This window comes from Tupaia chinensis, unplaced genomic scaffold, assembly GCF_000334495.1.
Source record: "Tupaia chinensis unplaced genomic scaffold, TupChi_1.0 Scaffold000175_1, whole genome shotgun sequence".
In the NCBI taxonomy this organism is placed as follows: domain Eukaryota; kingdom Metazoa; phylum Chordata; class Mammalia; order Scandentia; family Tupaiidae; genus Tupaia; species Tupaia belangeri.
This window is the reverse complement of record NW_006159650.1, coordinates 271,848-285,685: the sequence shown is the minus strand read 5'-3', so window position 1 is coordinate 285,685 and position 13,838 is coordinate 271,848. Positions and strand designations below refer to the sequence as shown.

Here is a 13,838-nt window from a genome sequence, read left to right as displayed (position 1 = left end):
CTAAAAAAAAAAAAAAAAAAAAAAAAAAAACCAGAACAAAAAACTACTATGTCACCTGCTGGCCCCTTAAATGATTTTTTATTTTTATTTATTTATTTTTAAAGAATTATTTACTTTTATTTACTCATTTATTTTAATTTGACTAGAGAGAGAGAGAGAGTAAGTCAGGAAGCAAGCCACCAGGTCTGGGACTTGAACTGTGGTTGGTCATGTGGGAGGGTTCAGTGCCTTAACCAACATGCCACTTGCTGGCTCCCTATTTATTTTGAGAATAAGTCATTCAGGGGCCGGCAGATAGCATGGTGCTTAAGGGCGCTGGACTCCCAAATGGCTGGTCGCAGTTAAGAGTCCCGGACCTAGTGGCTTGCTTTCTCACTTTCCATCTCTCTCTCTCTCACACATACACACTTTGTCCCTCTCTGATCAAGGTAACATAAATTAAATAAATGAAGTTAAATAAAATAACTTTTTTAAAAATAGTCATTTATATTATTTTAAAATTTTATATAGGGCACATGTACGAGAGAGAGAGCGCAAGTTAGCGAGTGAGCAAGCCTCCAGGTCTGGGACTCAAACTGTGATTAATCATGTGGGAGTCCAGCACCTTAACCACGCCACCTGCTGGCCTCTTAATTTTTGAATGCATAATTTTTAAAAGAAGGTGTAGTGGTATGCACCTGTACAGTTGCTACTCAGAAGTCTGAGGTAGGAACTTCAGCAACCTAGTGATACCCTGTTTCTTGAAAAAAAGAAAAAAAGGGAAAAATATATAGTCAAACTTACAGAATTTTGTGGCTTTTGTAAAATATGCTAATCTAGGAGAGACTGTCCCTATTCTTGGTTTATATATCTTTCCTTCAAGTTTTCTAATATTTTCTTTGTCTGAACTGCCAGAAGTCATGAACATTCACTGGAGACAGAAAGAAAGAGGATACCCCCAGGGGTGTGGTCATGCCGTAATCCTTTCTTCTCCATTTCTCCCTCATGTTGGGTTTGGGACACACATGCCTGGCATGTTTTCAAGCTGCCAGGGTCAGGATTCTAGCTGTGGTTAGTTATGTGAGATCCAACTCTCCCAGATACTAGGCTACTGGCCAGCCCTTCTAGCATTTTCATACTTTCACTTTTCATATTTAAATCTTGGTTCTGTATGGAATTTATTTTGCTGAGAAATGTTAGGTATAAACCCAACTTACTTTTTTCCCTATTGGGAACCCAAATATCTCAACAATATTTTTAATTATTATTTTTTAACTTGCTGTAGAGCATGTGCAATTACCAAAGAGAGATGGGGAAAGTGAGAAAGCAAACCTCTGGGTCCAAGACTCAAACCATGGTCAGCCACATGGGAGTCCAGCGCCTCAACCACCACCATCACCTGCTGACTTCAATACCTCAACACTAATTTTTTAATTACTTATTTAGTTTTGTTTATTCATTCATTTATTTTAATTTTACCAGAGAGAAACACAGAGAGAGGGAAAGCGAGAAAGCAAGCCACCAGGTCTAGAACTCGAACTGTGGTTGGCCATGTGGGAGTGTCCAGAACCTTAATCACCACACCACCTGCAGGTCCCCTCAACACTATATATTAGGTCGTCTTTTTATTTTTTAGTATTTCTTTTGAGAGGGCCTGCCATGTTGGTCCCAGCCTGCATAACACAGTGTCTTAGCAGCTGTGCCAGTTCAAACTTTAAAAAATATATATTTTATTATTATTATTATTATTTTAAAATTTGCAATAGGGGCAGAGAAAGGAAGCTGCCAGGTCCAGGACTTGGACTGTCTTAACTACCATGCCACCTGCTCAATCCCATTCAAAACTTTTTTTAAAAAAAGAATTATCTATTTAATTTTATTTATTAGTTTTTAAATTTGACCAGAAAGAGAGACAAAGAGAGGGAGGGAGAGTGAGAAAGCAAGCCACAGGTCTGGGACTGTCACCGCGGTCAGTTGGCTATGTGCGAGTCCAGTGCCCTAACCACCACACTCCCTGCTGACCCTCCCCCCAACACACACCAGCCATTTCAAAACTTTTAAGTGCGGTCTTTATCAACCATTCCCGTAATCATAGCTACTTCTCCTGATTTTCAACTGGGCATAATGTAAAAATACTGAAAAATGAAGCTTCCCTCTCAAAACACACTTCAGGGCCAGCTAGTAGCATGGTGGGTAAAGCAGCTGGATCTCACATGGCCAAACACATAGTTCAAATCCTGGGTCTAATTGCTTGAGAAATATGCCAGGTGCATGTGCAGGCATATCCAAAATCCTGTGAGCATGGCGGAGGGATAGCGGCATAGCCATCCCCTTCTGGGGAGTGATTTCTCACCACCCCACCACCACCTCTAGTCTTTCTCCAGCAAGCACATGCACCCTATAGCAAAATGTAAAAACTAAACAAAACACAAAACCGCATCACCATTCCTTGAACGTGAAGAGCCACCTCCCCTCCTCACTCTGCATGGTTTCCTCTGGGCTGAGGCCCTGGGGGAACTGGTTCTGAAGGAAACCACAACCGGTAATCTCAGCGTCTTTCACACATGACCAGGCAGCCGCGGCCGTCTAGTGCTGTTGCTGTTTAGCTTTCTCAGCAATGCAAGACGAACCAAGGTCTCCAGCCTCTCTGAGCCTCAGTTCCACAGGCTTCGGAGAAGGCGGTTAGTAGTCTCTGGCTCCTAAGCGATGGGAAGTAAAATCATGCATGTGAGGCACCGGGCGTCATGCCTGGTCTCTGTGGTAGGGATCATTTCATGCCTACACACACGGCTACACTCCCACCAACACCCCAAAGTTCCACCTGTTCAAAACTATCAGCTCTGCTCTGTCATGGCCACCCTTGGCAGGCACCACCTCTCCCAACTTCTGCCTGCTCTCAGATACTGTTGGTCCTTGGCTCATGTATGGCACTACTTCTGGGAAGAACTGAGTCAGAGAAATTGTTTCCAGAATGGGATACAGAAGCTCATCCATTGAAGAGGAAGAAGAAAAAAAGCCAAATTGCTAAGTTTTTTTTCCCTCATATTTTTAAAATTTCTATTTTCTTATTTATAAAGTACAGGGTACTTCAAACATTCATGAAAAATAGAATTAAAGTAGAAGCTTATTTTGATGCAAAAAAATTGAAATCCATGTGTCATTTTTTCTTTAAATTATTATTTTATTATTATAATTTTAAAATTTGACAAGAGAGACAGAAAGAGATGGAAAGTGAGAAGGCAAGCTGCCAGGCCTGGGATTCAAACCATGGTTGGCAATGTGAGAGTCCACAGCCTTAACCATCATGCCACCTGCTGGCCCTCCATGTGTAGTTTTTTCATAATTTTCCATGAGCTTTTTGGCTTTTTGTTTGTTTGCTATAGGTGTGCTCCTGGGGCAGAGGAGACTGAGAAATTACCTCCACTCAACAAATCCTTCTTTTCCATTTTCTTTTTTTTTTATAAAGACTTATTATTTTAACAATTTATTCATTCATTTTATTTTAATTTGACCAGAGAACGGACAGAGAGAGAGAGAGAGAGAGAGAGAGAAAGCAAGCCACCAGGTCTGGGATTGGAACCGTGGTCAGCCATGTGGGAGTGTCCAGCACTTTAATGACCATGCCACTTGCTGGTCCCAGCCCAGTATGTTCTTCAAGTCACCAGTTCTGGGACTTGAACTGCACTATCGGCCATGTGGGGTCCAGCGACTTAACCACTGCCCTGGCTGACCCAAGTTCTTCTTGAGTATTCTTTGACAAACATGAAGTTACGAGTACTAATGGGAACCAGCAGTTAGCATAATGGCTATGTCGCTGGACTCCCATGTAGTCGACTGCGGTTCACGTCCTGGACCCGGTGGCTTAAAACTCACGCCGGGCATGTGTGCGTGCGTGCCCAAGATCCCGAGAGAAGAATGGAGAAGGGATTGCAGCGTGACCATCCCCCCTGGGGGGTGATTTCTTGCTTTCTGTCTCTATGTCTCTCTCTGTCTGTCTGGCGAGCGCATGCGCCCTATAGCGAAAATCTCTCAAAAAAAAAAAGATATGAGTACTATTAAACCCTATCTTTTTTTAAATTTTTTTAATTTTAGTTTTTTGCCATAAGGTGTGTACACTCACCAGAGACAGAGAGAGACAGTGAGGACAGTGGGAAATCACCCCCACCCCCAGGGAGGGTCCTTCTCCTCCATTCTCTTCTTGGAATTTTGGACACTCACACATCTAGTGTGATTTTCAAACGGCCAGGTCCGAGGCTAGAACCAGTCGGCCATGTGGGACTCCAGTGCCTTAACCACCATGCCACCTGCAGACCTTGTACCCTGTGTTTTAAGAATTCTATTTATAAGGACCAGCAGATGGCATAATGGTTACAACCTGGACTTCCATGTAGCTGACTATGGTTCAAGTCCCAGACTTGGCCGCTTAAAACTCATGTCGGGTGAGTATGTGTGTCCAAGATTCTAAGAAGAGAATGGAGAAGGGATTGTGGAATGGCCATTCCCCCCGGGAGTGATTTCTCACTTTCTGTCTATGTCTCTAACCTACAGCAAAATAAATCTTATATCTACAAATAAGGATTAAATTATATATGGTATCAAGAAAATAGTAAGTAGTCATAGATAGAAGAGAAAAAAATAGGGACCAGTAGATGGCTCAGCAGTTATGTGGCTGGACTCCCACATGGCTGAACATGGTTCAGTTCCCAGACCTGGTGGCTTCAAATGCACACTGGATGCATGTGCAAGGAAGCCCAAGATCCCAGGAAGAGAAAGGATTGTGGCGTGGCCATCCCCCTTGGGGGTTGATTTTTCATTTTCTGTCTGTCTGTCTGACAAGCATACATGCCTTATAGCTAGAGTCTCAAAAAAAAGGAAAGAGAAAAATAAAATGCTACATTTGTAAATCTACGTGCAAAGAACTACCTTTCATGATAAAGAACTATCTTTCATGGCATAATAGCTATGCTATAAATAAGTTATTGATTTGGTGAAAATTTTGGTAAATGAATATATATACCTATCTTGATATTAGCTATTAATTCTCAACTTGAATTACAGATGACTCATAAGCAATTATGATACACAGAATTACAATTCCACATGCTAATGTATTTCCAATTTTAGTGACCAAAATTTGCAAATGTTTTTACTTGAAGGATACTCCCCTGCACACACAAATGACACAATTTCCACATATCTTCCCACAGATTTGTGTGCTCACCCAAATGTCTAGCAGTGTTTTTTGATTCTTATTTTTAGTCTGTATCTGGGCAATCAGGTGGTTCTGTGGTTCCCAAGTGCTATCCTGGGGCTAATGATAGAGCTGCTTTTGCACTGCACAAAAACTTACAAGTTGTGGGATATTAAGAGATGCTTAACCAATAATGGTCAAATTAAAAACAACAACAACAAAAAAAAACCTGTGTACAACAGGGTTAGATACAAGAAGACTCATGAGAACAGTTGGCATCACCTGGCCTGGAAAATGAGACATGCTGGGCTCTGGTAGCAGAGAGGACCTGAGACAGGCAGGTCTGGAAGGCGAACCATGCTCTCTGGTGGAAATGTGGCTCCAATCCAGGATGCTAAATAGGGTAGCTGGCAGACCACGCAGAGGCTCAGGGAAGCGTTTGATGAGATTCTGTCAAGCCAAAGAATCCTTGCCCAGGGAATGATTATTTTAATGGACACTGATGTCTGAAAAGTAGCAAAGAGACCCCAGAAAGGGGGCAGAAAAGGGAAGGTCCAGAGAGTGAGTGTCCCTGACAGCAGAGTCAGGGGTCAGGGTTCGATGACTGTGCCAACTGACTCGTATTTAGAAAACACTCGAAGGGTGTAGCATGGTATGTAACTCAGCTTGCAGCTGTCGGGATTTTAAAACTATGTCCTCTTCCTGCAGTCGGACCATACAAACATGAGATTTTAATAGGCAAGAGTTGAATACACTGAGATTTCCAGTGCTCACCTCTGCTGAATAGGTAACGAGCAATTATTCTCAGAAAACAATGTGTTTTAGTTTTAAAATGCAGTGCCAAAATAAACCCTTTAAAGGACATTTTTGTGAAAGACTAAAAATATTTTAATAACTGTAAATTTTTAGAGAAATATACTGAGAAAGACCCATGTCTTCTTCAACAAAAGAAATGACTACTTCTTTTTCTTCATATTTCACTGCATGTTACAAATTTTGTGATACTGTTAGATGATATATTAATTTTATTTTCATTACATAAATTGAGGAAGAAACATAGAATCAGATCCAAATATATTACAAGGATTTAGGGAGGTGTGTTTTGTTCCTGAACAAAAAAATGATCTGGTTACTGTTTTGAAATTATGTTCAAAATTGAAGCAGACTTCTTTAAAAGCACTATCCAGGCTCCTTTCTCAGTCAGAACACATTCTGGTTTTCATTAACGTATCAATGAATGAACGAACAAATTCTCTCTTAAAAGGTTAACATTCTGGGTGTTCCAAAAAGTCATATTCCACACATTCTTCCAGTTGTTTCAAGACCTTTGGGCTCCCTGTGACAGGAAGCTCTAAGAACAGAGTTCCTAGGTTATCAGCAGGCAGCTGACTTTGGGTCTTAAAAGCACAGTTTAGAGTCTTGAAGAATGGCATTAACTGCCTAATGCTGGAAATGGAATGCTGGCGCAGAAGGGGGAATTCGTTCTTCACAGTGATCTCATCTGAGCTGCTAATTTCCTGCAAAACAATCAAAAACCATAAACATGAAATGCCTTTCCTTAGGGCTGGAGATGCCCATGAAGCATATGTAGGCTGCAAAACTTAAGCTCCGTTCTTTAAGAATGTTCACTATCAGTGCTAATGATAAGGGCATAAACACAAATTCTAGGTCAAGTAATGTTTTCCATCAGGATTTCACCCTGAGCCCAATCCAACTCAAGGCCCTTACATTCTTCCCAGCATTCTTCCTAGCACCCTCTTTTTGGATTCTAAGAAGCAGAGCAATTTGGGGAGTAAAACTATGTGACTGTATTATCCAGAAAGGTTTGCCTCTTAGCAACTGGTATAAGAAAGTGGCACCTGTGTGATATATAAGAATATGGAGGTGGAGTTTATGACCATCTCATTTTAAAACTAAGAAGTATTTTGAAAATTATTCAAAGTAATTAATATCAGTGATACATGAAGTACTTACAGTATGCCCTTTCTCCTTTTTGCTGTGAATATAGTTTTTAAAAAGGAAAAGAAGTATTTACCCCATATTTTACTTTTAGAAGTTCTAGAATCCTAATGGTGTGGGGTTTGCATTCTTGATGATTCTCCTCTAGCTCAGAGAAGAAAGCAGGACCCTCTGTGTCCACTTCCGGAACAAAAGCCCATCTATAACTGAAGGAAAAATAACCAAGGTCAGGCATGAAGGATCAGAACTCATTTAAGAATTTTTCAAAGCAGTGTTCTTAAGATAAAATTCACATGCCATTCCAATTTAATACAATTTGCTGGCTTTATATATTCGTAGAGTTGTACATCTATCACCTCAATCAATTTTAGAGTATTTTTCATTACCCCCCAAAACACTCTGCTTCCCTTAGCCATCACCTCCCAACCCTCCACGTCCCCTTGCTGTTGTCTACTTTCTGTCTGCAGATTTTTCTCATGCTGGACCTTCCATATGAATGAAATCATACAGTATGTGTTCCTTTGTAGCTGGCTTGTTTTAGCTTAAGTTTTTAAAATTCATCCATGTTGTAGTGTGTATCAGTACTTCATTTCATCTTTTTTTTTTTTAGGTTTTTGCCACAGGGTGTGTATGTTCACCAGTGAGGAAAGTGAGAAACCGCCCACCCTCCCCAGGGAGAATGGCCACCCTGTAATCGTTTCTCCATTCTCCTCTTGGAGTTTTTGGCACGTAGCCTGGAGTGACTTTCAAGCGGCTGGGTCTGGGGCTTGAATCGTGGTTGGCCATGTGGGAGTCCTGTCCCTTAGCTACCTGCTGGCCCCAGTACATAATCTTTTATTGCTGAAAGGTATTTCATTGTATAAATAGACCTCATGTTATCTATTCAGTCATCATTTGGTGGCCATTGAACTGTCTTCACTTTTTGCCTATTATGAAAAATGCTACCATACACATTTACGTATAGCAGGACCCTCTTTTTCCCAACAGACTTTTTTTATTTTTCCAGTTTTAGGTTCACAGTAAAATGAGGCAGACAGTACAGACAATTCTCATCTATCTCCTGTCCCCAGACACGCACAGCTTCCCTCTCTATTGATATCCCACCCCAGAGTGGACCTCTGTTGCAACTAATGACCCTACATGACACACCATTATCACCTCGAGTTCCTAATTCACATTAGGGTTAATGCTGGTGCTATACGTTCTATGGGTTTGGGCAAATGTATATGTATCCACCACTAGAGTATCATACAACAATGTGATTGCCCTAAAAATTCTGTGTCTGATTCCTTCTCTAACCCTTGGCTTGTTTTGTTTTGTTCTGCTATCTCTATAGCTTTATTTTTTCAAGAATATCTTATTTGGAATCATACAGTATTTAGCCCTTTCAGACTGGCTTCTTTCACTTAGCAACATGCATTTAAGAAAACCTACTTTTTAACCACAAACATTTCTACATGATTACTCATGTAGAACAAAGACGAGCAACATAAAATCAAATGTACAGGCAGCTGTGTTAGGCCTACAAGAAACACAAACCTAAAGGGCAAGTGAATTGATGGTGGCATGTTCCAAAGAAAAGCATTCACATCAAACAAAACAGATGAAAAATCTGTATAAATGGAGGACCACAGATTGGCGATCCTTGTCTTAGAAATGCTCAACAGCAAAAGTCAGCTAAACACACACACACACACACACACACACACAGATATTAATTGAGAAACACATTCATAAACATGGCTGTAAACCAAATTCACAAAAGCACAGGTGTTGCGAGTAATCTGAAACTTGGTATTCTGAGCTGGCTCGTAGGACACTAGAAACCCACACTGTGGCTTCTCACACAGCACACATGAAAGAACAAGTGAAAGTACTTAAAAGGAATGAAAATCACCTACTTCGAAAAAGACACGTGGTCTTCTCTGACTTACATTTGAAATAATGGCATCTTGTCTGGTGGAAATGAAAGTGCTGTGTCCAAGAATTTGCAAGCAGAGAGATATAAGATGAGTTCACTCTGGGGTATCTCCCCCATCGAGAGCCCGTTTCCATCTGGGACTGAAACTTTCATTCTGTTCATTTTGTTGCTATTTCTATAAATTTGCAAAGAAATTCCTGTTAAAACTCATTCACATCTTCTGTGGTCCATTCACCTATGAAATGCCCACAAGACGAATTTTCCTCTTAAGAATTTTTCAAAAATAGCTGGTCTCTTCACAAGTACTTTAAGAAAATGGTACTTAGCCTTAGATAACCCTACATGACCAAGTGAGTGTGTTGATCTAGATCACGTTTTTTTTTTTCTTTCCCTTTTTTTGGAGAGGTTTTTGCTATAGGGCATGTGTGCTCTCCAGAAAGACAAGAGAGACAGAGAGACAGAAAGTGAGAAATTACCCCCCAGGGGGGATGGTCACGCCAAAAATCCTTTCTCCTCCATTATCCTCTCGGGATCTTGGGCATGCATGCACACATGCCTGGTGTGAGTTTAAGCCACCAGGTCTGGGACTTGAACCACAGTCAATTACATGGGAGTCCAGTGACATAGCCATTATGCCATCTGCTGATCCCTAGATCACTTTAAAAAAAAATATTTTTAATTTTTATTATTATTATTATTATTTTAATTTGACCAGAAAGAGACAGAGAGAGGGAAGGTGAGAAAGCAAGCTGCCAGGTCCAGGACTCAAACCATGGTGGGCCATGTGGGAGTCCAGAACCTTAACCACAATGCCACCTGCCAGCCCCTGGATAGGCTTTTGAAAAAAATTTCTTTTCATTGCCAGAGAGTATATGTACTCATCAGAGAAAGAAATAGAAAGAAAGCACTCTTTAGTGGGTCAAGGTCACACCACAATCTTTTTTCCTCCCTTTTTTTCAATCCTTTCAGGATCTGGGACATGCATGTACACATACCTAGAGTGTTTTTCAAGCTGCTAGGGCCAGGACTTGAACCATAGTTGGTCATGTGCAATGGCAGTTGCTACACTTGGGCCTGCCCAGTCTGGACCACCTTTCACACAGAGAAGAGACCTTGTGTCACTTACCTCAATGATTCATCTTCCTCTTTCAGATCTTCTTCAAGCTGTATGAATGTCTGAATCTTGAAAAAAAAAAAATGCACTCAAGTTACTATCTGAGAGAGAATATGCCACATTTATATGTCTATTTAAAAAACTAGCAAGAAATATGAAATGGTAGTAAGTAGTTGGAATAGGACCAGCAGGTGATTAAGGCGCTAGACTTCCATGTGGTCGACTGCAGTTTGAGTCCCAAACCTGGTGGCTTGCTTTCTCACTGCCCCCTACTCCTTTCCCTCTCTGTCTGTCTGTCTCTGGTGAGCATACATGCCCTGTAACAAATACAAAAAATATCTATGAGAAATAAAATTAAATAATTATTTTAAAAAATTAGTTGAAACAACTGACAGGCAAGAAATCAAATGATGGGACCAGCTGATGGTATAATGGTTACAGCACTGGACTCCTACATAGTCGACTGCAGTTTGAACCCTGGATCCAGTAGCTTAAAACTCATACTGGGCATGTGTGTGTGCATGCCCAAAATCCAGAGAGGAGAATGGAAGGGAAGGGATTGCAGCATGGCCATTCCCCTGGGGGAGGGAGGTGATTTCTCACTTTCTGTCTGTCTCTCTGTCTCTGGTGAGTGTATGTGCCCTATAGCAACAATATCTCTCTCTAAAAATAAATGAAATGATTATAAGATAAAATATTTTCTTTTTAAGAAAAATCATCAGAGGGCACATGCACTTTCTGGAGACAGATAAAGTAAGAAGCACCTCTCATGGGGGAATGATTATGCTGCAATACTTTCTCCTCTGTTTCCTTTCTCTTTCTGGGATTTTGGGCACACAAGCACATACTCCTGGCCCATTTTTCAAGCCACTGGGTCCGAATCATATAGTTGACCATGTGAGATCCAGCCATCTTAACCACCATACCATTGGCTTGCACTGTAGGATAAATATTTTCTACTTAATCAAGAGTTGACTAGGTGAAATGAATAAATTTAAAATAAAAAAAAAAGAGTTGACTAGGTGTTACCAACCTATGTTCAAGCTGATTAACAACTTCTAGATAAAGTTAGATACATATGAAATAGCACATTATATTGTCTATTATATTGTTAGTGAAAAGCATTTTTAAAAGCTCCAACCTTGCTTTCAAGAGTAAAATACTTGTATTTACCAATTCAGAGACCATTATAGGCCACAATGAAGTCAGATGTTGAGGAGATATTCTTAGCAGCAAAACTCTGAAAAAAAGAAACATCTGAGCAGCAACTATGGATGTCTGTCCAACTCTGAGATTGTCTGTCAGGCGTTCTAAGGAAAGAAGATTTTAAAGATGTCACACAAATATACAGTTTGCAGTTTCTCATTATTCAAAGACAAAAAATAAAATTTTAACTGTTTTGCATTCTGTTTAACAAGCCGGTGCGAGAAATGTGCATGCCAGCCTTGGTGGCGTGGCAGATAAACAATGCTCCACAATCCTGTGGCCAGCAGGAAAGTCCCAGGTTTGCGACCTGAGATCTTCGTGTCCAAGCTGGGTGCACATTGGTGATCCTGGCCAGCTGAGGTGTGGTATGAAAACGGCTGGGGAATGCCTCTCTCTCTCCTTTTCTCTCTCGGTAGAAATAACAATTAAAAAAAAAGGGGGGGGGAACGAGAAAAGAAATGAGTGCAGGAGAATATTTTGTCCCAGAGTCTATCCCCAGCCCTCTTCCTTGTGAAGCATAGCAGTTGCTCAAGGAAGTGAATCAAATGACTCATTCCTCTGCCACAGCTGAGCAGAATGGCACCAATGTCTAATCCCAGAAACCCACCAGGTGGCCAGTGACCACTGACATTTTCTTCTAAGAATATGAATTATGGGGACCAGCAGGTGGCGTGGTGGTTAAGGCGCTGGACATTCCTACATGGCTGGTCACGGTTCGAGTCCTGGACCTGGTGGCTTGCTTTCTCACTTTCCCTTTCTCTCGCTCTCTGTGTATCTCTCTGGTCAAATTAAAATAAAATAAATGAATGAATAAGAGTAAATAAATAATTATTTAAAAAAAAAGAATAAGAATTATGAGAAATAGAAACCAGACAGCCCTTGGTGAGAGAAGCCAGCCATAAAGAAGGCTGAGAGGCAACACCTTGCATTAAGGGTGTGGGTGGGAAGGGATGAGTAATAATACAGTTTATTCAGTGAGTCTTAGATTTGATGGTCATGACAAAAAAGTTTCATTTCTGCAAGGGGAAACTTAGGGCCCTAACATGCTTCCCTACTTCCCCACTAAACTAATTGTAGAATGTGGGGGGTTTGTTTGTGTGTTTTTTTCATTTCCACAGCTTAAGCATGGAACAAAATGCTACAGCAAACAGCAGAATGGTCATGCTAGTTAAGACTTGCTCAAGTATATTAGTAACAAATTAGTAATTAGTAAATAAATTAGTTTATTTTAAAAACAATTTGCAAGAGAATTCACCCATTGGGTGGAGACAAACAGGAGCTGGGGTAGAAAGGAATGAGAACTCATCCCCTTCCTGGGGAATGGTCGCATCACAATCCCTTCTCCTTTCAGGATTTTGGGCACACATGCACATGTACCTGGTATATTTTTCAAGCCACTGGGTCTAGACTTGAACTGTGCTGCTGGCTATGTGGTATCCAGCAGCCTTAACCACCATACCACTGGCTGGCCCAGTAGCAAAACTTTTCTTTATTTGAGTGATTTTACGTGGATTTTTATTTCTTGCCTTTAAAACTATTCTGATCAAATGAAAGATAATACTTAGCTATTGACAAACAAGCTGATGTTTATAAAAGTGGTATGCACTTATAGTTCTGGACAAGATGGAGTAAATATATTACAATCTATTCCTTCTTTAATTAAAATAAAAAAGAACCTTGAGAAAAATACATAAACTGACTATTAAAAACTGAAAGGTGGAGAAAAGAAGGTAAAACTGGCCTAGGAAAGTTGGCGGGATTTAAAGAATAACCTGGCAGTCAGTTCCTCTAGGCTTTTTAAAAAAGTATTCATTTAATTTTATTTATTGTAATTCTTCTTCAATTTGACCAGAGAGAGAATGAGAGAGAGAGGGAGAAGGAGAAAGCAAGCCACCAGATCCAGGACTTGAACCACGATCAACCACTGGAGTCCTGTGCCCTAATAATCACCATGCCACCTGCTGACCTCTCTAGGATTTTTAAAAATAAATTTTGCCAGAGGGCATGTGTGATCATTACAGAGAGACAGACAGAGAAGAAGAACAAATGAGAAAGCACCTCCCATACGGCATGGCTGCAATCCCTTTTCTGCCATCTCTACTTCCTTTTGGGATTTGGGGCATTCATGCACATGTGCCCAGTGTGTTTCTCAAGCTGCTGGATCTGAGACTTGACTGCATGGTTGGAAACGTGAGATCAAGCTGACTGAACTTTCAGGCCAGAGCTAGCCCTGAGTCTTCTAGGATTTTTTAAATATTTTATGTTATCTGAGAAGATTGTATAACCTAGAATGCCAAAAATATCAGGTGGAGGGACCAGCAGTTAGTGTAATGGCTATGTTGCTGGACTCCCATGTAGCAGACTGCAGTTCGTGTCCTGGACCCGGTGGCTTAAAACTCACACCGGGCGCGTGTGCATGCATGCTCAAGATCCCGAGAGGAGAATGGAGGAGAAGGGATTGCGGTGTG

The 13,838-nt window shown here is 40.9% G+C and overlaps 1 protein-coding gene across 1 annotated transcript in view; it reads right to left on the bottom strand.

Annotated features, from left to right (window-relative positions):
* Window positions 1-6,169: 6,169 nt before the first annotated feature.
* DOP1B (DOP1 leucine zipper like protein B) overlaps window positions 6,170-13,838 on the bottom strand; it is a 156,093-nt gene continuing 148,424 nt past the window's right edge. Inside the window, 5 exon segments of the mRNA XM_027770948.1 lie at window positions 6,170-6,687; window positions 7,206-7,335; window positions 9,064-9,225; window positions 10,177-10,232; window positions 11,338-11,474. Of these exon segments, the coding sequence (XP_027626749.1) occupies window positions 6,436-6,687; window positions 7,206-7,335; window positions 9,064-9,225; window positions 10,177-10,232; window positions 11,338-11,474 (737 nt within the window). The 3' untranslated portion in view covers window positions 6,170-6,435.